The sequence below is a fragment of the Anomaloglossus baeobatrachus genome, chromosome 2, assembly GCF_048569485.1.
Source record: "Anomaloglossus baeobatrachus isolate aAnoBae1 chromosome 2, aAnoBae1.hap1, whole genome shotgun sequence".
NCBI lineage: Eukaryota > Metazoa > Chordata > Amphibia > Anura > Aromobatidae > Anomaloglossus > Anomaloglossus baeobatrachus.
Window position 1 is genome coordinate 474,601,298 of NC_134354.1, and position 19,983 is coordinate 474,621,280.

Consider the following 19,983-nt stretch of genomic DNA (forward strand, 5'->3'; position numbering starts at 1 on the left):
CATAGGTTTTTAGACCTTTCTCTTTGTGCCTATGCAGATTCTATCCATAATGCTGTATTCATCCAAGAAAGAAACAAATTCTGTGCCTGACCCTGAGCAAAAAGATCCTGACAAACAGGCCCAAGACAAAGATTTGGAGTCGCCCTCTGTTGATATATTGCAGAAGAAAACAAATCCATTAAAAGATCTTGATGAAGCTACAACAATGTGTTTTCAGGTAACACTATGCAAACCAGACCTATGTAAGAAGTGTTCTTTTACACTCTCAGAATGGAGTGGTAGCAGAGGTTCTTATCGGATGCTTTCCACGTAATTCCACTTTCTTTCCTTCTATAGCCACTTTTTAGTTTGACAGGTTGCCATAATGATGTTTTGCGCGCTCTCTAAAATATAAGTAGAAAAGCACAATTTCAACCTAATCTTCCCTTTTACTGTGGTTGTCCTCTGCTATACTATAGCGTGCTCCCCTGAAATATGAGAGTAAGGCCTAAGCCACACGGCATGAAAATCGGTGCGAGTGGAGTGCAATAAAAAATCGCATTCCACTCAGCCCAATATTAGCCTGTGTTTCAGCACCCATGAGCGATAAATTTCTCTGACGCCTCATTGGGGGACACAGGACCATGGGTGTTATGCTGCCTATCCATAGGAGGACACTAAGTAGATGCAAAAGCATAGCTCCTCCTCTACAGTATACACCCCCTGGCCAGGCCAGGCAAGCTCAGTTTTAGCTTAGTGTCTGTAGGAGGCACTTCCTTTCAAGGTTTGTTATTTTTTGAGGGCGACGGTTTCCTTTTGGGACCGATCTCCCACTACCATCAACGGGCGGGAACGTGAAGCGTTGCCTACACGTACCCCCTCCCGCGACGCTGGATCCTGGGCTGGACGACGGGTTCCACAGACACCGATTTTCCAAAGCCCAGGGTAGAGGCCTGTGCCCTATAGCCCAATTCCTCAGCCCCTCTCTGCAGGCTCTGAGATGAAGATGGCACTGATTCCTCAGCCCCTCTCCGCAGGCTCTGAGATTAAGATGGCACTGATTCCTCAGCCCCTCTCTGCAGGCTCTGAGTTGAATATGACAACGCCACAGCAAGCTGGCTCTGCTATTTTCACTGCCTGGAAAGCAGGTGAGATCCCCCCCTGACTGGTTTCCCAGACAAAGGGAGAAAGGACGCTGCAGAAGGCTCCCAGGCCATTTACAGTATTTATGTGCAAGGAGCAAGGATCCTGCACACACAGTGTTAACTTTCTCTAGCTTGCTAACTGGGGGGAAGTTCTGCTGTTTGCAGAAAGTCTTGCAGATAACTTCCCCGTGGCAGGGGGAGGGCCCAGGGCTCAGGGACTCACGCTGTGTATTATCTTCTCTGTTTATTTGCTCCAGTAAAAGCCGGCTGATAACCACCGCCGACAAGCTGTGTGCTGACTGTAGAGAGAGGGAGGAAAACTCAGAAGCTCCCTTCCCGACATTTTTTTACTACCCACAGCAGGGGGGAGCACACTGACTCATCTGCCCGCTCTTTTAGCGCTAAGACCGCGGCCGCGATAAGCCCCCCCCCCCCCAGGGAATCGTGCGAGATCTTCATAGAGCTTAAGCCTTCCTGAGGACAGGGTCATCTGCTGATTCTGGTGAGGTGCTTGCTATCAATTGTAGCTCTGCTGAGCATTGCTCCCCCTCCTGGCATACTCCTATTAGGAACATGCAGAATTCAAAAGGCACTAAGAGGGCTAAGGCTCACATAGTCTATTATTCAGCCTGCACTGCCTGCCACGTTGAGCTACCACGTAAACACACCTCTTCTCTCTGTGAGTCCTGTGCCCCTATAGCCCCCCAAGATCCCCCTGCCACCACCGCCGCAACCGGCAGCCCAGAGCCTAGGGCCCCCAGCCCACCAGAATGGGCACAGTTTCTGTCCCAATCCATGGAAAAACTGTCACAGAACCTGGTTCTGACTATGCAATGTCGTCCTCCACACCCTTCTGGGTCCCTGGACAGAACGCAGCCTGAGGATACCCCTATGGAGGATCCTTCTGAGGTAATCCGGGCACATGCTTCACCGGTTGCAGGGATCAGGAAAAGGGCACACGGCCGGGTGTCTCCAGCGGGCTCTCCCTCCGGAGCACACAGGGCAGGCTCTCCCACACGCTCCACGGCTTCTAAAGAGCTGGAGGAGGGAGAATGCTGTTTGTACCAGGAGGATTCCTGGGTTTCATCACCCCGAGATGATCAAACTGCAATGGACTCCCTTATAGCAGCAATCAACCAAACTCTGCATGTGGAGGATCCCCCATCCACTACCACTGACCATGCGGTCTCCTTTTAAGAGGGCAAGGAAACCCCAAAAGGTTTTCGCTGATCACCCAGAGTTTCAGGATATCCTCACAAAGCAAAGGGAGAAGCCTGACAGATGCTTCGGTAACCGAAAACTCATGGAGTCTCGGTACCCTTTTGCCTCACCTGCCCCTAAGGGCTGGGCCGATCCGCCCTCGGTCGACCCCCCGGTCTCTCGCCTTACTACAAAGACACTCCTGTCTTTACCCGTTGGTTCTTCCATTAAGGACCCGATAGACAGTCAGGTGGAGCACCTCGCCCGCTCTGCTTTTGAGGCTGCGGGTTCCTCCCTCTCGCCCTCCTTTGCCTCTGTGTGGGTCGCAAAGGCGATCTCGGTCTGGGCAGAATCCCTTAACACTTCGCTTGAGGAATCCCAGTTCACTCAGACCTTCACAGAGGTAACAGCTCAAATCGTCGCTGCAGCGGAGTACCTCATCCAGGCCTCCATGGACTCTGCTACCTGCGCAGCGTTTGCCGCCTCAAATACCATAGCCATCCGTAGAGCTCTCTGGCTCCGACAATGGCGAGTGGACTCTAACCTCCAAGATGTCTCTCATGGGCCTTCCTTTTTTTCCAGACCGATTGTTTGGCGAACGTCTGGACAAGCTCATTTCTGACGCCACGGGAGGAAAGAGTACCTCCCTCCCCCAGCTGAAGCCCAGGACGTCCTTCACCAGACGTCCACAGTCCTCGTTCCTCTCCTTTCGGAACTCATTTGGTTGGTCGACATCTCGTGCTGTCCCTGCCACCAGCCGCGGACTACACAGGTACCGACCTTCTCAGCCCTCCCCGAAACCCACTTCGTCATGGCAGCCTAGACCGAAACAGTCCAGGACTAGGGAGACTCGGCCACGACGTTTTCCCCCCCTCATGACTCCTTCGGCGCCCCGGAAGACGCACTCATTGTAGGAGGTCGACTGCGGCTCTTTCAACACATCTGGGCTGCTGCCTCAGACGACAAATGGGTGCGAGACCTTGTGTCTTCCGGTTACCACATAGAATTTCGGACCCAACCCCCCCCCCCCCCCAGTCGGTTCTTTCTCTCAAACCCCCCAAAGACTGAAACGACGCAAAGCTTTTTTTCTCAGCAATCCACTCGCTCCAAACAGCAGGAGTGATAATACCTGTCCCAGACGACGAGAAGTTCGGGGGTTTTTATTCCAACCTTTGTGGTCCCCAAAAAGGATGGGTCAGTTCGACCCATCCTGGACCTCAAACAACTAAACAAACATGTGCACGTACGGAGATTCAGAATGGAGTCCCTAAGGTCCATTATTGCATCCATGGTCGAAGGGGAATTCCTCGCCTCCATAGACATCAAGGACGCGTACCTGCACATACCCATCGCCCCAGATCACCAAAAGTTCCTACGCTTCACAATTCAGGACTCACACTTTCAATTCGTAGCTCTACCCTTCGGCCTTGCCACCGCACCAAGGGTCTTCACCAAAGTCATGGCGGCGCCATGAGCGTCCTTCACGCCAGGGGAGTAGTCGTTCTCCCTTACTTGGACGACCTCCTCATCAAGGCCCCCTCCTTCCGCGACTGCTCAACCAGCGTACAAATCACTGTGGACACCCTATCCCGCTTAGGGTGGCTAGTGAATCTGGACAAATCATCCCCGATCCCATCACGATCCATCACCTTCCTGGGCATGTCCCTGGACACCCGTCGGGGCTTGATCCTTCTCCCTCAGGACAAGGCGTTCGCTCTTCAACGAGCGGTACGCTGCCTTCTACGTCCTCCGTCTCGCTCCATTCGATTCAGCATGACAGTGCTTGGCAGGATGGTGGCGGCTATGGAAGCAGTACCCTTTGCTCAACTGCACCTCCGCCCACTGCAGCTAGCCCTTCTAGCGGCCTGGGACAAGAGCCCCTTCTCCCTGGACAGACATCTTCACCTGACGCCTTCAGTCAGGTACGCACTTCGCTGGTGGCTTCGGTCCTCTTCCCTATCGAAGGGGAGATCTTTTCTCCCAGTGAACTGGCTGGTCCTGACCACGGACGCCAGCCTCCTAGGCTGGGGAGCAGTATACCTGCACCACACTGCTCAAGGACGTTGGACGCCCCAGGAGTCTTTCCTCCCCATCAACATCCTGGAACTCCGCGCGATCTTCCTCGCGCTCAGAGCGTGCAGCCCTCTGCTAGCGGGTCGTCAGATTCGAGTCCAATCGGACAATGCGACAGCTGTAGTCTATATCAATCAGCAGGGGGGCACCCGCAGCAAAGCGGCTTATCTCGAGGCCCACAAGATCCTCAGCTGGGCCGAATCGTCTGGATCAGTTATATCAGTGGTTCACGTACCGGGGGTAGAGAACTGGGCAGCAGACTTTCTAAGTCCCCAAGGCCTGGCTGCCTGAGAATGGTCCCTCCACCCAGATGTGTTTCTACACATCTGCACTTGCTGGGGCACACCAGACGTGGACCTAATGGCCTCAAGGTTGAATGCAAAGGTACCCGCGTTCATAGCCAGGTCACGCGACCCGCAGTTCATCGGCGCGGATGCTCTGTTCTGCTCCTGGGACCACTTCCGCCTGCCTTACATATTTCCACCTCTACCCCTGCTGCCGCGGGTAATCAGGAAGATCAAGGCAGAGGGAGTCCCAGTGATACTGATAGCACCGGACTGGCCCAAGCGCGCCTGGTACGCCGAATTAGTACAAATGCTCACAGACGAACCGTGGCACCTTCCAGACATCCCAGACTTGCTGACCCAAGGGCCCATTTCCCATCAGAACTCCAGAGCCCTGAAGCTGACGGCATGGCCATTGAGACCTGGATATTAACAAGAGCGGGATTCTCCCCCGCGGTTATTGCCACCATGGTCAGCGCCCGAAAGCCTGCTTCAGCCCGCATTTACCACCGTACGTGGAAAATCTTCCTTTCATGGTGCAGGGAAACTAACGTCCAGCCTATGCCTCTGGCCATCCCCAGAATTCTCGATTTTCTACAGTCCAGCTTGCAAGCGAGGTTGGCTCTCAGTTCCCTTAAAGGGCAGGTCTCAGCGCTCTCAATCTTCTGCCGCCTGGCTCAAAAACCGCAAGTCAAGACCTTCCTCCAGGGCGTTTCCCATCTAGTTCCCCCGTACAAACGGCCGCAGGAAGCATGGGACCTCAACCTCGTTCTGGACGGTCTCCAGAGGTCTCCCTTTGAACCTCTAAAGGAATCCTCCCTTGCTCTTCTGTCCTGGAAGGTAACATTCTTGGTGGCAATTACGTCCATCAGACGGGTTTCGGAGCTGGCAGCACTCTCTTGCCTTTTCTGATCTTTCACCAGGACAAGGTGGTTCTGCGCCCTCTCCCGGATTTCCTTCCGAAGGTTCTTACCCCGTTTCACTTGAACGAGGACATTGTCCTGCCTTCCTTTTGTCCATACCCAGTTCATAGGGTGGAAAGGTCTCTGCATTCGTTAGACGTCGTCAGAGCTCTCAGATATTACATATCCAAGACAGCCCCATTTAGGAAAACGGACTCTTTGTTCGTCATTCCTGAGGGGCCTAAGAAGGGACAGGCAGCTTCAAAGGCGACGTTGGCTCGCTGGATTCGCTCTGCGTTCCAGGAAGTCTACCACTTGCAACTCAAGCCCATTCCTAGTGGGCTGCGGGCTCATTCCACGCGAGCAGTTGGCGCTTCGTGGGCCATTCGGCATCAGGCTTCAGTGGAACAGGTGTGTAAGGCTGCGACCTGGTCTAGCCTACATACATTTTCAAAGCATTACAAAGTCCATACCCAGGCTTCAGCTGAGGCAAATCTGGGTAGGAAAATTCTGCAAACGACAGTAGAGCACCTCTCTCAGTAGGCGCTCCAGGCTGTCCGGGACTGGTTCCTAGTCCTTGGGTTGTGTTGTCTTCTTTTCTGTTTCCCACCCATGGACTGCTTTTTTACGTCCCATGGTCCTGTGTCCCCCAATGAGGCGTCAGAGAAAAAAGGATTTTTGTGTATTCACTGTAAAATCGTTTTCTCTTAGCCATCACTGGGGGGGGACAGCACCCACCCTGTTGTCCTGTTGGGCCTTGGTTCTCTCAGTACTTTATTTGGTTATGACTCTTTTTTTTTTTTTTTTTCTCATGTTCCTATGTTGAGAAGTTTTTACTGTTTTTTTTCTCCTACTGCTTGTGTACTAAAACTGAGCTTGCCTGGCCCGGCCAGGGGGTGTATACTGCAGAGGAGGAGCTATGCTTTTGCATCTACTTAGTGTCGTCCTCATGGATAGGCAGCATAACACCCATGGTCCTGTGTCCCCCAATGATGGCTAAGAGAAAACGATTTTACGGAGAGTACACAAAAATCCGTTTTTCTCAGCCCTATTCGGACCGAGTAAACAATCGAAGCATGCTACGGGTGCAATGCAATCCTTGTTTCTCTCGCACCCATTCAAGTCTATGGGGCGAGAGAAAAATCGCACTGCACTCGCAGTACACCAGTGTACCGCCAGTGCAGTGCGAGAATGGCAATAGCCAGCTACGGAGGAGAAAGGGAGGGAAATTTCGCCCTCCCCTCCTCAGTGCTGCCCCTTCCCTCCTCAGGGCCGGCTCTCCCCTCCTCAGTGCCGGTCCGCCCCCCACATCTGAGGTCTGCTCGCACGATCGGACCTCAGTCGCAGGGACACTCGCATGACACTCGGCTCTGCTGTACTGCCAGTGTGAGCCGAGTGTCATGCGAGGGAATTGCATTAATCCCCGTGTGGCCCCGACCTAAAAAGTATGGTCTATAGTGAGTGGGATTTAAGGACCATTTACTTTCTTTACAATCCTAACTTTCTACGGTAGTACTTATGCCTTGAAAAAATACCTACTAGTAATACCTTGTTGATAGAATTATTCAAGCTTTAAATGACAGCGGAACTGACCTGAGCTTGTCTTTGTCATCCTTCAAGCCAGAAAAGACTATTGCTAACTTGATGTTAGAGAGGTTGGTTTGTACCCAGAGTATAATGTGCTAGAAAAGGGGAAGATCGAGTCTGGCAAAGAGCCACCAGGGATGGTTACACAGGCTGGGTATGAGAGTAGCACAGTTTGCAGGGGGGAGAAAAGGTGGGATCACACACCACAGCATTAGTGACGCTCCTCATGAAAGCTAGTGCAAGCACCGCTGTTCTGAGCACACCTCATACACAAACTATATAAAGTTTGCACCTTCAAAATATTTCTTGCTCGTCAAAGGTTTATGTATCCTTCACAGAGGATCTGTCAAGAGTGAAAAAATGGGCCACTTTTGACCTGATGACAGGTCCTTTTTAAAGGTGAGCAAAGGAAACGAATTACATAAGTGTTATATTTCAGATATTGTTTTCTGTTCTAGTTTATATACTTTATACATGGCTGTCTTAAAGGGAACCAATCACCAGGATTTTCGTATGTAACCTAAAGCCAGTGCTATACTGGCACTATCAGGCTGATTGTATACAGACCTGTAGTGGTCAACTCGGATATATAGGTTTTCAAATCCAAGAAAGTGAAGTTTGTAAAATGAGCAGCTTCTTGAGTGACAGTTGCACTGGAGCAGATCATATATTCATAGTTATCCCCTCCCTCTGTTAGAATTAGCATAACTATTATACAAACGACTCACTTTGTCTAGCAGGACCTGTGTGAGGTCATACCCATGTGACCAGAAGGGGCGGGGCCTCAGCCACCAAAGCTGGATACCAGGTCACATGGGTATGACCTCACACAGGTCCTGCCAGACAAAGTGAGTCGTTTGTATAATACTTATGCTAATTCTAACAGAGGGAGGAGATAACTATGAATATATGATCTACTCCAGTGCAACTGTCACTCAAGAAGCTGCTCATTTTACAAACTTCACTTTCTTGGATTTCAAAACCTAAACATCCGAGCTGACCACTGCAGGTATGTAGAGAATCTGCCTGATAGTGCCAGTATAGCACTGGCTTTAGGTTATATGCGAAAATCCTGGTGATTGGTTCCCTTTAAAGTAAATTAATGCAATAGTTCAACTAAGAAACATATAAGGTTTTATCATTCTTCCTGTCCTATGGCTTTTTGAAACAAATGACATGTGAACGTACCGCCCTCAGGTAATTCACGAGACTCAAAACGTACCATTACATATCCTTCGTGCCATATATGAGATGGAAATGAGAAATATAGACTCCTTCCTTGAAAACATGCAAAAAAGGTAATACTTTATCTCATTTATTATTTTGTTCCACATGGACGTCTACTGTTCATGATTTCGCTGCCCTAATATTTCTCGACAGGGTGTTTTTGTAATGTTTTTTTTGTATATTGTCAGTGAACAATGTTTATTCTAATGAAATTCTGTATTTTGTCTATTTCTCAAAGATCCGATGGAAGAACTGTTGTGATTGATGAAAAAGTGAAAAAGTTTGCCCAGAAATGGCAGCCCCAAAGGTCTGATAGATTAGAGACACAGCTCTCGCCTGTGATGGACACAGATATGATTATTCCCCCATGCCTTGTATGTATATCGGCCTGACTTTCTATAGTGCAGATGATGTGTCATAACCTAACCTTAGAAATCTGCTTCTGTTGGTTTTTTTTCCCCCAAAATTTGTGAAAATCATCTTGCGGTTTTAACCCGTTCCTGGTGCAGCTATTTTTTGCACCTTTGTGTTTTTTTCCGTCTCTTTAAAAGCGTAATGACATGAAAGCTTGTTTTGGTAAGTGACAATGATTGTTTTGCCATACTATGTACTGGAAAACTATAAATAAGTTCAAATGGCAATGGAATGACTAAAAAAGAAAATCCAATTCAGCCATTGTCTTTTGGGTTTTGTTTTATGGCACTACCTGGCAACCTGAACGTCTATGTTTTTAGTTTTGTTTTTTATGCTACTTATAAAAAAAATGGTTTGTGTCACCATCTTCTGAGACCTATAACTTTTTTTGTATACAACATATACTGTATGCGGTAAAAGCAGCTTTGTATTTTTAGATCATACTTCAATGGAGGGCTCGATACTGAATTTTTTTAACATTTTTTAATTTTTCAAGGGAAAAAAAGGAATGATTTTTTTTTTTTCCTTAATGTTTATACCAACTTTTTTTTATCACTTAAACCTGCGATTGTCTGGTCAAGTGTTTGATACACCGTAAGACCGCAGCATTTCAGTACACAGCGGAAATGATATATGAACCCCGCCTGTAATGGGTTGCACAGGAGTACTAACATGTTAGCCATGGAGGCTACCCATTGGCACCCTGTGATTGTCTCGCCTGCCAGTGACAAAGGATTTAAAGGGACTCTGTCAGCACAAGATGACTGTTCAAACCAAGTGCAGGATGTCAGTGCTAATCATATATTTACACCTTCCCACCTGCTGGTTTCCCTCTATATCCGCCCTCCCTCTCTTTGATTGATAGCTCTGGCTTCCTATAGTCAGTGAAGGGAGGCAATAGATGAAAATCAAGCATGTTGGAAGATTTATTTCAAAGTTTGGCCTCACAATGATGCCCAAGCACCTGTACTTTGTTTGAACAGTGACTCTGTACTGGCAAAGTCCCTTTACGGAGCCCACCCAATGCACCCATTATCCAGCATGTAATGTGCATATACATCTCACATATACATCACACCCCTTTCACCATTACATTTCACTCTGTATATACGCCTACACACAGTAAATGTATTAAAAATGGGCCTTCACTAGCTCAAGAAAATTCCATGATTTTTTTTTTTTTTAACTGAAATAAGCAATTAAATTTCTTGCATGGAGAAACAATGTATAAAAAGCTTTGCTTCCTACTCCTGCAATTTAAAGCTCCTACACATTTCTGAACTGAAAAACAAAACCACTCTTGTCAAACCTGAAACTCTCCTATCTTGCAGCCGAAACCGATGCAGTGTGAAAAAGCCAAAGAGGAGTCCAACCCAGTCACTCAAAAACTTATTGTCACCAGTGAAAGTGAACTTCAGCTCAACTATGCCAAGCAGCGGCGCACCAAGAGCTCTGTCCTCCTCCGCAAGGAGCTTGACTCGCGCAGCAAAATAGCAGTACGGGATTACTTGTTCCAAGTGAATGAGGCTACAGTTGTAATATATGCCCGCCATGTCCTGGCATCCCTGCTGGCAGAATGGCCTGATGGTGTGCCGCTCAATGAAGACATCCTGGAGCTAAGTGGACCAGCACATATCACCTATATCCTAAACATGCTAATGCACTTAGAAGAAAAGCAACTGTGGGAGAAGGTAATGCAATTTGTCAGAGCTTGGGAAACCTAAAACTATGCATTTATAATTGTAACACCATTGGACAAGTTTTTCCTGTCTTCAAGGAAACAATGGTTCTCCCGATAGCCATCTCGGCTGGTTCTCTAATACACAGAAGCTCTCAGTTGGCCTACCACTTCTGTATCCTCTGAGATAGTAATCGCCAGACATGTTAGCAGGGCTTATCTCCGGAGGACAAAGCTATCAGCAGGCCAAAATCAGACATGCTGTTCAACATCTCCCTCTCCCCAAGCATCAGTTGTCCAGGGCCCCCAAACATATTAGAGTGACGGCCGAACCCATCGATGTCAGATGGTTCAGACGACATTAGTCTAATGTGTACGTGGGCCTTAAGTATTCATTGTCTAAGAATTAAAAAGTAATGTTAAATATATGCCATTGTTTCTTGTACTTAATGGCAGGTTCACGTAAAGGATTAGATTTAGCACTGTTGTCAGAAATCCTAATAATGCAGCTCTTATAGACAAAAATGCATTGTGTTTGTCCCAATGTGGTCATGTTTGCTGTGCAGCCTCCGTCATCAGTTGTTACAAAGACCTTCAAATTATGTTCATGTGCATTGCAGCTTGTTTGTTTTTATGTACATGGCCAACAGAACAAATTTCGTTCAGATGCCATGGACCGATAGGGAGTCAATCAAGACAAAATAACGAACTTAGCACAGCCGTTAGGTGGTTCTTTGATGTGTCCAAGCAGATCAGTGTATCTTCATTGTTTTTCATCTATTTCTGCCCTTTGGCTTCTGTAAATAGCTGTCAATCAAGGAAGAGGAGGGCAGAGTTGGATGGAAAAGTAGATGGGAAGTTGTACTGAAACTGCTCAATAACGCCAAGGTTCATTGAGCATCCATGCTTTGTTTGAACAGTCATTTTGTACTGGCAGCCTTAACATTATGTCTTGTAAATGACATGAGCACTGTGAGCGAAATACACTCCTTCTATGCCTCTTAAACTCCAAATTAATAAGATCTGTTTTACGAGGGCTCGGGAAATCTATGCAGCACTCATTTAGTACAGTGTACTCAAAGAATTCTCCTTTATTAGTACATGTGAGCAGTTTATATAATGCCAGGGACAAAAGCCTTGTCCCTCTGAACTATGCACTAATAAGAACCATGAAAGGAAATGTGAAACTTCCCTGCCCATCTGTGTTAGCTGGGCCGCTTTGACATTCAGTTATAGAACAAAATGGATTCTATTCTCTCACAAGCCCCTTCTATTAGAACATCTACAACAAAAGATTTCTTCTTGTGTATATAAGGAATGCTATGGTGCATTTTATCAAATGACAATATAAAGCCTGAATCTTCATTATCTGGAGTTCAGTCAATTTCTAACACATTATTATTATATCCACTTTTTTTTCAGACTTTTTCCATGAATTTATTTTATTGGCTTCTTGCTCCAAGGAGCTTCTAGTCAAACACCCATTTTACCTTTTACAGGATTGTGCTCTATGTTGCCACTAAAACTCTCATGTTTAGGTGTTAACAATACAGTTCAAGCAGCGGGTAGGTGTTGAAAGCTTTCCAGCAGAACAGCGTGTAGATCTTAAATGGTTCCTCACATTTTTCTGAAGGAGTTTTTTCACCTCCTGCATAACGCCTGACTCTTAACAAATTATGTAACTGATTTGTAAGAGAAAAGACTGTCTTATTTAAATAACCTACATGCATATGGCTAGAAAAATGAAGAAACTGCAAGCTAAACAGTGCCCACCAGAGACTAGCTAACCACATCTTATTGCTGTAGTTTGCTCTATAGTCTTTGTTTTATTTTGTAAGCCTTGCAGGAACAGTGTTCCACAGCTGTGTATGTTATGTCTATACCAAGATAACCTATACAAATATACTCTTCTGAGACTGAGGACAGGAACTCTAGTGCACCTATTGGAAGTAGCAATACTAAAAGTCAATATCAACCCTTTATTGTTCCCTTGCCACATGACTTGAAGACACATGTTTTGTGGTGTTTGCCCTTCATCAGTACAAAGCAGAAGGTCCAATTTGGCTGAGTGAGAAGCCTCTAACAAGGTGTCTTAAGAGGGTTGTTTCTCCTTGTGGAGCATTACAAATCGGCTTATGGAGACTTATAGGCCAAGCATTGCTCCTCTGGGAATTTAAATTGTGGAAATGCTTGTTAAAGGGTCAGTTTCGATTTTTGAGATTGCAACATCCAATATGTGACATTAGAGTTACAGTCCTCTTCCTCTATAAAGAGGATATTTGCATACTCCCAGAGGGGCATTCCATGACCGTCTTACATTGCCTTGGTACTCTCCACATAGAAAATTGTTCACCCTGGGATTACCCTAAAATGTCTTTTTATTCTGATTGTGCTCCACTGGCTTGTGTCAGATGCAGATGTCCGCAGAGGTTTCCTTGTCATGTGTGTAGCATTAGTTCATAGTTTATACTGTAAAGGCAAAGTGCCCATTACAGAACCTGCAGATCGCCTGGCATAGATTAACTCACTCCCTAGAATTAATACATTTTATTCCTATATCACCTTTGTAGCACAGTGATAGTCTATGAGTGAAAGTATACTGTTCATTCATGCTATGTAGACAGTGACATGAAGATGAGCTGAATGAGAAAGCCTGTGAAAGGAGCTGCAAATGTAAATAATGCAGGAACTTATGCACCAGGTTGTCCAGATAACTGGAATTACACTTTAATCATTGTATAATTCATGTCAGTGAACATTTTTCATTGTGCTACATGTAGACAATATCTGGATAACCATCACATCCTGATGTATGATTGCAGAGCGGAGTGATACTACGTAGGTGTTGCTCATCTTTTCCTGCAGAAGAGGTCTGTCACCGATCATTTTAGCAGAAAGCTGCTTGTCCTGTTTCTACCGCTGATGAATGTGTCGTACGCGCTCATCTTTTTAAGAGGAGTTCATCAATTACAGTGTGCTATCTACTGTGCAGAATATAAAACACCTCAGCTGCTGCAGACCTTCTTTTTTCGGTTCTTCATGTCTTGGGGATAGAAAGCAATTTATTGGCAGTCCAGATGTCTGCTATGAGAAATTATGTACCCACTTGTTACATATTTTCACAGCACATTATATAGGTGCAAATTAGAGGTGAGCAAACTGATATGCAGGACTCTCGTCCGCAGTTTGGTACTGTGGCAGCCGGAGCAGAGTTGTGCAAACTTCTGTGGGAACTTGTATCCTCCATTACTTCTATTGTTTACAAAAATCCCCCCAATGTCGGGACAACACGTCAGCCCTAGTGACATGGATTGCAAGTTGATCATAGTCCACACACACACACACACACACACACACACCTTTTAAAGGCCGTGGACTGTTCACAGCATATATAAGGACATCAGGTGTAAGATTTAGTGTAAACAGTAAACTGCTTACAAAAAGTACAAAAAGAAAAGGGCTAATACATGTAAAACAGTCCCAAAATAAAAGGGCCGAGGTACAGAAAGACCCTTACAAAAGCGGGAGGGCATCTGAAGAATTGTGACGGCAAAATAACAATGACCACACGCTCGGACTGGATATGAACCAATTTTTATTATTTGTCGTCCCATCCCTTCAGTATTTGTCTCAGATTTCCAGAGGTGTCTGCCTATTCATTCGGTAAATGATATGTTTGTGGCTGGGCAATGAGGAGACAAACCACAAACCCACCTTATTCCTATACCACAGGAACAAAGACCAGATTTAGTTCTAATTGATGCTGTTCTCTGCTTAGAGCACCGAGTAAATGTGAACAGAGTCTAACCTGCATGAGTGCCCGCAGCTTCATTATTATACAGTAATCTATAGCAGGGGATGCGTTATCTCACGTACTATAAAAGGTTCAACTTTCTAATACGTTATGTGGTTTCTCACCACTTTCTGTCACTTTTCTAATACTGAGTGTCTAAAGGAGTTTTCCCACGCAATAGATCTTGGAATAATAATAATTTCCACAAATTGATGTGATTTTAAAAAAAAAAAAAGTTCCTGTGCTGATATCTTATATATGTGCCCCTGCTGTGTACTGTGTAATGGCCTTGTCTGCCGTACAGGGACATGATCTGATCATAACACATCTCCTGGGCCAGGGAGGTCGTAAGAGATATATACAGTTGATTCTTTTTGTGAAGTAATACCTTTTGACTATTTTTTACAAAGCGTTATTTCAATCCCGTGCTGTAATATCTGTATACTTTATTACTTCCTTCCCTGCCCAGGAGATGTGATATGATCAGACCATGTCCCTGTACTGTCAGACACGGCCATTACACAGTACATAGCAGGGGCACATATAAAAGATTATCTCAGCACAGCAACATTTTTTTAATACACATCTGATTGTGGAAATTATTATTATTCCAAGATCTATTGATTAAAATAATATTTCTACTTGAGAAAATCCCTTTAATCTGGTTAATATAGAGTTTAGACGCTTCCATGTGAGCTGAAGTGCATGGACATCATTGTGTAAAGTTCTGAGAACAAGATGGAGGTTTGTGCTAGACCGAGTTCAAGTTTATCTAGACGGAGTTCAAGTTTAGCAAATCCTCAATTGTAAGTAGTATTAGGTTTTTTGGATGAAAACCAGAATGCTACCTAATTCACTGACCGCACATCACGATCGAGAAATAGTGAAAAGAGTATAGCAGAAATTTGCAGAAAACCCATTTAATTGTATTCATTGGCACTTCTATAACATCTCCATATTATGGTGAGATGGTAGAGTAAGGCAGTCTAATAAATGGCACAGGTTGGCTTGGATTGTTTAATTTTAACATTCATTTCTTTTTTTATTCTCCTCTAGATCTTACAGAAGGTGCTAGGAGGCTGCAGTGAAAGTATGCTCGGCACAGTGGCACTGACAGCCTGTCAGTTCATGGAGGAGCCTGGAACTGCAGTGCAAGTCCAAGAATCCAAACACCCTTACAACAATAATACCATTTTTGAGGTATAATGATATAATATCTGTTTTTCTCCTTATCAAGAGGCATATATAAAAAGTGTGTGTATATGTATGTGTGCATACAGCTAAAACAAGTGCGATATTCTGACCACCATATTTGATATATCGGGAGATATTTTTTGTCTTGAATATTGCATTACAATGTGTATTCTTGTCCATATATTTTTCTCCTAACACTAGCAAATTGCTCTTTATGATCTTCAGGACAAAGTTCATATACCTGGTGCAATATATCTATCAATCAAATTTGACCCATTGTGTAATACAGAAGAAGGCTGTGATGAATTAGTCATTTCAAGCTGCTTTGACTTCAAGCAAGATCTGCACAGGTTCAGTGGACCACCCAAAAAGTGGACCGACTTCGAACTTCCTGGTGAGTATGCATTTATAGATCGGCTAAATCAACCAGTGTCACTTCTTTTCCATGTACACACTGGCTTTTCTCCATGGTCACCCATTGAGAATGTTAGATAAAGAGTAACTCTATAAATATTATTTTAAAATGTATTAGTACATATGAAAGGAGGGAACTTTGGAATATATCTTATAGGAGAAATCTGCTTCTTTCTCTACCAGGACTGATCATTCATTTTTATACTTCTCAAATTACTGGTAAAATCTGTATTCAGTAAAGACAGAATGTTATATTACTGAGATAGATGAGTTACTACTGATGAGATTCTATGTAGAAACGAGGAGCTAGAGGAAGAGATCATCCTTCCTATAGAGTAAAGCCCCCGTCACATTTAATGACTTACCAGCGATCCCGACAACTATGTGACCTGATAAGGATCGCTGGTAAGTCGCTGGTGAGATGTCACACAGTCAGATCTTACCCACGACACAGTAACGATCAGTGAACTGTATAACGATCTCGGCGGGCATTGGGACTGTGGTAGGAGGTCGTTGGTAGGCGTCAAACAGCGATATGTCCTGCCCAGCAGGACATCGCCTTTGAAGAAAATGGTCCCAACTATTCAGCAACGACTAGCGATCTCACAGCAGGGGCCTGATCGCTTGTAGGTGTCACACATAACAAGATCACTGCTCCGTCGTAGCAACGATCTCGTTAGCGATCTCGTTGTGTGTGACGGGGCCTTAACTGTACCCTCCTATGTAGAGGGAAGGAGATTTGCATCTTCCGCCTCCCTCTTACATAGCATCTTATCAATAGCAACTTTGTCTTTTAAAGCTGAAATTAATAACAGTTTCCCTAATTTCTGATTTGTAGGCGATACCTTATTTTATCGATTTACATCTGACATGAGCTGCACAGAATGGGGATACAAGTTCACGGTGGCTGCAGGACATAGAGGACGATTTCAGACAGGTTAGCATTATTCATTTTTTTGGTGTTTCAGTATTTTTGTCTTTTTAAACAAAACGTCAAATCCTATGCTTTAGGAGTCCCCTCTAGTCTTAAACCCAATTTATCAATGCCAATCTCATAAGTGAAGACTAATTTCTTGTGGGCTGTGAGAAGAAGCCAGGTGTCTATAACCCTAATGGAGATGAAGACCAGTTAGGAATAGGGTATATAAAGTGATTACATCAAAAGTAGATCAGAACACATTTTAATACTATTTATACTGCATTGTGCGTATGGCTGTGTAGCCGGAGTCATTTATACAGCCAGTCACAGTGTGTGGGTGAATGTGGGGGTTTCGTGTTGGGCTGACAATGGTTTACATTTTGTCTTTTAGGATTTGAAATTTTGAAGCAGATGTTTTCTGACCAGAGAGTTATCCCTCACCTCCCTCTGCCCAGTATATGGGAATGGCAGGTAGATGTGGCCTGCCGGCAAACTGGCCATCAGAGGTTAAAGGCAATCCATTTATTACTAAAGATGTTGCGGCTTAGTGACGTCAGGTGAGGAGAATAATACATTCTTTTCAATGAATCCTCTTCAGTCATTCACATGTAGTGTTAAGACTGAGAAATTTCACATTATGCTACAGAATGATCGTTTAGACTTTATTTAATACCACTGCTGTGTATCCGTAGCCTGGGGGGGTTAGAGCAGTAAAGATCTTTACAATGTAAAAATCATTATCTTCCTTGGTTTTCCTCTTTTGTAGAGACTGTGACCTGAGACTATTGCGGCCATTATGGACAGTTTTCACATCCATGGAAAATGTGACTGGTCAGGATGGCACTAGCTCTGGAGTTCTTCTTCCCCTACACAGAGCACTCACTGAATTGTTCTTCCTAACAGAGAATTGCGCAAATGTAAGTATGTTCTAAATAAAAATCATTATTGGCAATTCATTAACCTCTTCCCAACATAGTTATTTTCCGTTTTTGCATTTTCGCTTTTTCCTCTCCCTCCTCCAAGATCCATTACTTTTTTTTATTTTTCTGTCCACATAGACCACGGGTGGGGAACCTTTTCACTGCCGGGGGCCATTGTAAATTTTCTACCAACCTTCGGGGGCCGCACAACATTATTATCTTAACAATTACCCTGCTATATTTGGTCAAACAACTCATCGTGGCGGCTGGAGCTGCTTCTCTTTGGTGCAGCTATGATATTAGGCGCTATTGATCTTGTTGCTTCTCACAACTGCTTTTCCACGTTTGTGTCAGCTGGGACTGCTGTATATACATCACAAAGGAGATGCTGAGGGCATATACATCACAAAGGAGATGCTGAGGGCATATACATCACAAAGGAGATGCTGAGGGCATATACATCACAAAGGAGATGCTGAGGGCGTGTACATCACAGGAGATGCTGAGGGCGTGTACATCACAGGAGATGCTGAGGGCGTGTACATCACAGGAGATGCTGAGGGCGTGTACATCACAGGAGATGCTGAGGGCGTGTACATCACAGGAGATGCTGAGGGCGTATACATCACAGGAGATGCTGAGGGCGTATACATCACAGGAGATGCTGAGGGCGTATACATCACAGGAGATGCTGAGGGCATATACATCACAGGAGACATTGGGGCATACACATCGCTGGAGAATGCTGAGAGGAATGTACATCGCTGGAGAAGGCTGGGAGGAATGTACATCGCTGGAGAAGGCTGGGAGGAATGTAGATCGCTGGAGAAGGCTGGGAGGAATACATATTGCTGGGGAGGGCTGGGAGGACTAGACATCGCTGGATAGGGCTGGGAGGACTAGACATCACTGGGGAGTCCTGGGAGGACTAGACATATCACTGGGGAGTCCTGGGAGGACTAGACATATCACTGGGGTGGGCTGGGAGGACTAGACATATCACTGGGGTGGGCTGGGAGGACTAGACATATCACTGGGGTGGGCTGGGAGGACTAGACATATCACTGGGGTGGGCTGGGAGGACTAGACATCATTGGAGAGGGCTGGGAGGAATATATATTGCTGGGAGGATTATATGTCACTTAGGACGGCTGGGAGAAATTTAAGAACATCGCTGGGGGTACAGATATATCAGGGGGGGCACAAGGCAGCCCTGGGGAGGCCGCAGGGGCACAAGGCAGCCCTGGGGAGGCCGCAGGGGCACAAGGCAGCCCTGGGGAGGCCGCAGGGGCACAAGGCAGCCCTGGGGAGGCCGCAGGGGCACAAGGCAGCCCTGGGGAGGCCGCAGGGGCACAAGGCAGCCCTGGGGAGGCCGCAGGGGCACAAGGCAGCCCTGGGGAGGCCGCAGGGGCACAAGGCAGCCCTGGGGAGGCCGCAGGGGCACAAGGGAGGCCGCAGGGGCACAAGGCAGCCCTGGGGAGGCCGCAGGGGCACAAGGCAGCCCTGGGGAGGCCGCAGGGGCACAAGGCAGCCCTGGGGAGGCCGCAGGGGCACAAGGCAGCCCTGGGGAGGCCGCAGGGGCACAAGGCAGCCCTGGGGAGGCCGCAGGGGCACAAGGCAGCCCTGGGGAGGCCGCAGGGGCACAAGGCAGCCCTGGGGAGGCCGCAGGGGCACAAGGCAGCCCTGGGGAGGCCGCAGGGGCACAAGGCAGCCCTGGGGAGGCCGCAGGGGCACAAGGCAGCCCTGGGGAGGCCGCAGGGGCACAAGGCAGCCCTGGGGAGGCCGCAGGGGCACAAGGCAGCCCTGGGGAGGCCGCAGGGGCACAAGGCAGCCCTGGGGAGGCCGCAGGGGCACAAGGCAGCCCTGGGGAGGCCGCAGGGGCACAAGGCAGCCCTGGGGAGGCCGCAGGGGCACAAGGCAGCCCTGGGGAGGCCGCATGGGCACAAGGCAGCCCTGGGGAGGCCGCAGGGGCACAAGGCAGCCCTGGGGAGGCCGCAGGGGCACAAGGCAGCCCTGGGGAGGCCGCAGGGGCACAAGGCAGCCCTGGGGAGGCCGCAGGGGCACAAAGCAGCCCTGGGGAGGCCGCAGGGGCACAAGGCAGCGCTGGAGAGGCCGCAGGGGCACAAGGCAGCCCTGGGGAGGCCGCAGGGGCACAAGGCAGCCCTGGGGAGGCCGCAGGGGCACAAGGCAGCCCTGGGGAGGCCGCAGGCCGCAGAAAAGGTCATCACGGGCCGCATACGGCCGGAGGTTCCCC

At 47.1% G+C, this 19,983-nt stretch overlaps 1 protein-coding gene across 1 annotated transcript in view; it reads left to right on the plus strand.

Moving 5' to 3' along the window:
* The window catches only part of ZZEF1 (zinc finger ZZ-type and EF-hand domain containing 1), a 337,771-nt gene that overhangs the window by 297,086 nt on the left and 20,702 nt on the right, over nucleotides 1–19,983 (plus strand). The window contains exons 45-53 of the mRNA XM_075336372.1: nucleotides 38–217; nucleotides 8,368–8,468; nucleotides 8,636–8,771; nucleotides 10,143–10,502; nucleotides 15,339–15,482; nucleotides 15,702–15,870; nucleotides 16,729–16,827; nucleotides 17,201–17,366; nucleotides 17,576–17,726. Of these exons, the coding sequence (XP_075192487.1) occupies nucleotides 38–217; nucleotides 8,368–8,468; nucleotides 8,636–8,771; nucleotides 10,143–10,502; nucleotides 15,339–15,482; nucleotides 15,702–15,870; nucleotides 16,729–16,827; nucleotides 17,201–17,366; nucleotides 17,576–17,726 (1,506 nt within the window). The remainder of the gene's footprint in view (nucleotides 1–37; nucleotides 218–8,367; nucleotides 8,469–8,635; nucleotides 8,772–10,142; nucleotides 10,503–15,338; nucleotides 15,483–15,701; nucleotides 15,871–16,728; nucleotides 16,828–17,200; nucleotides 17,367–17,575; nucleotides 17,727–19,983) is intronic.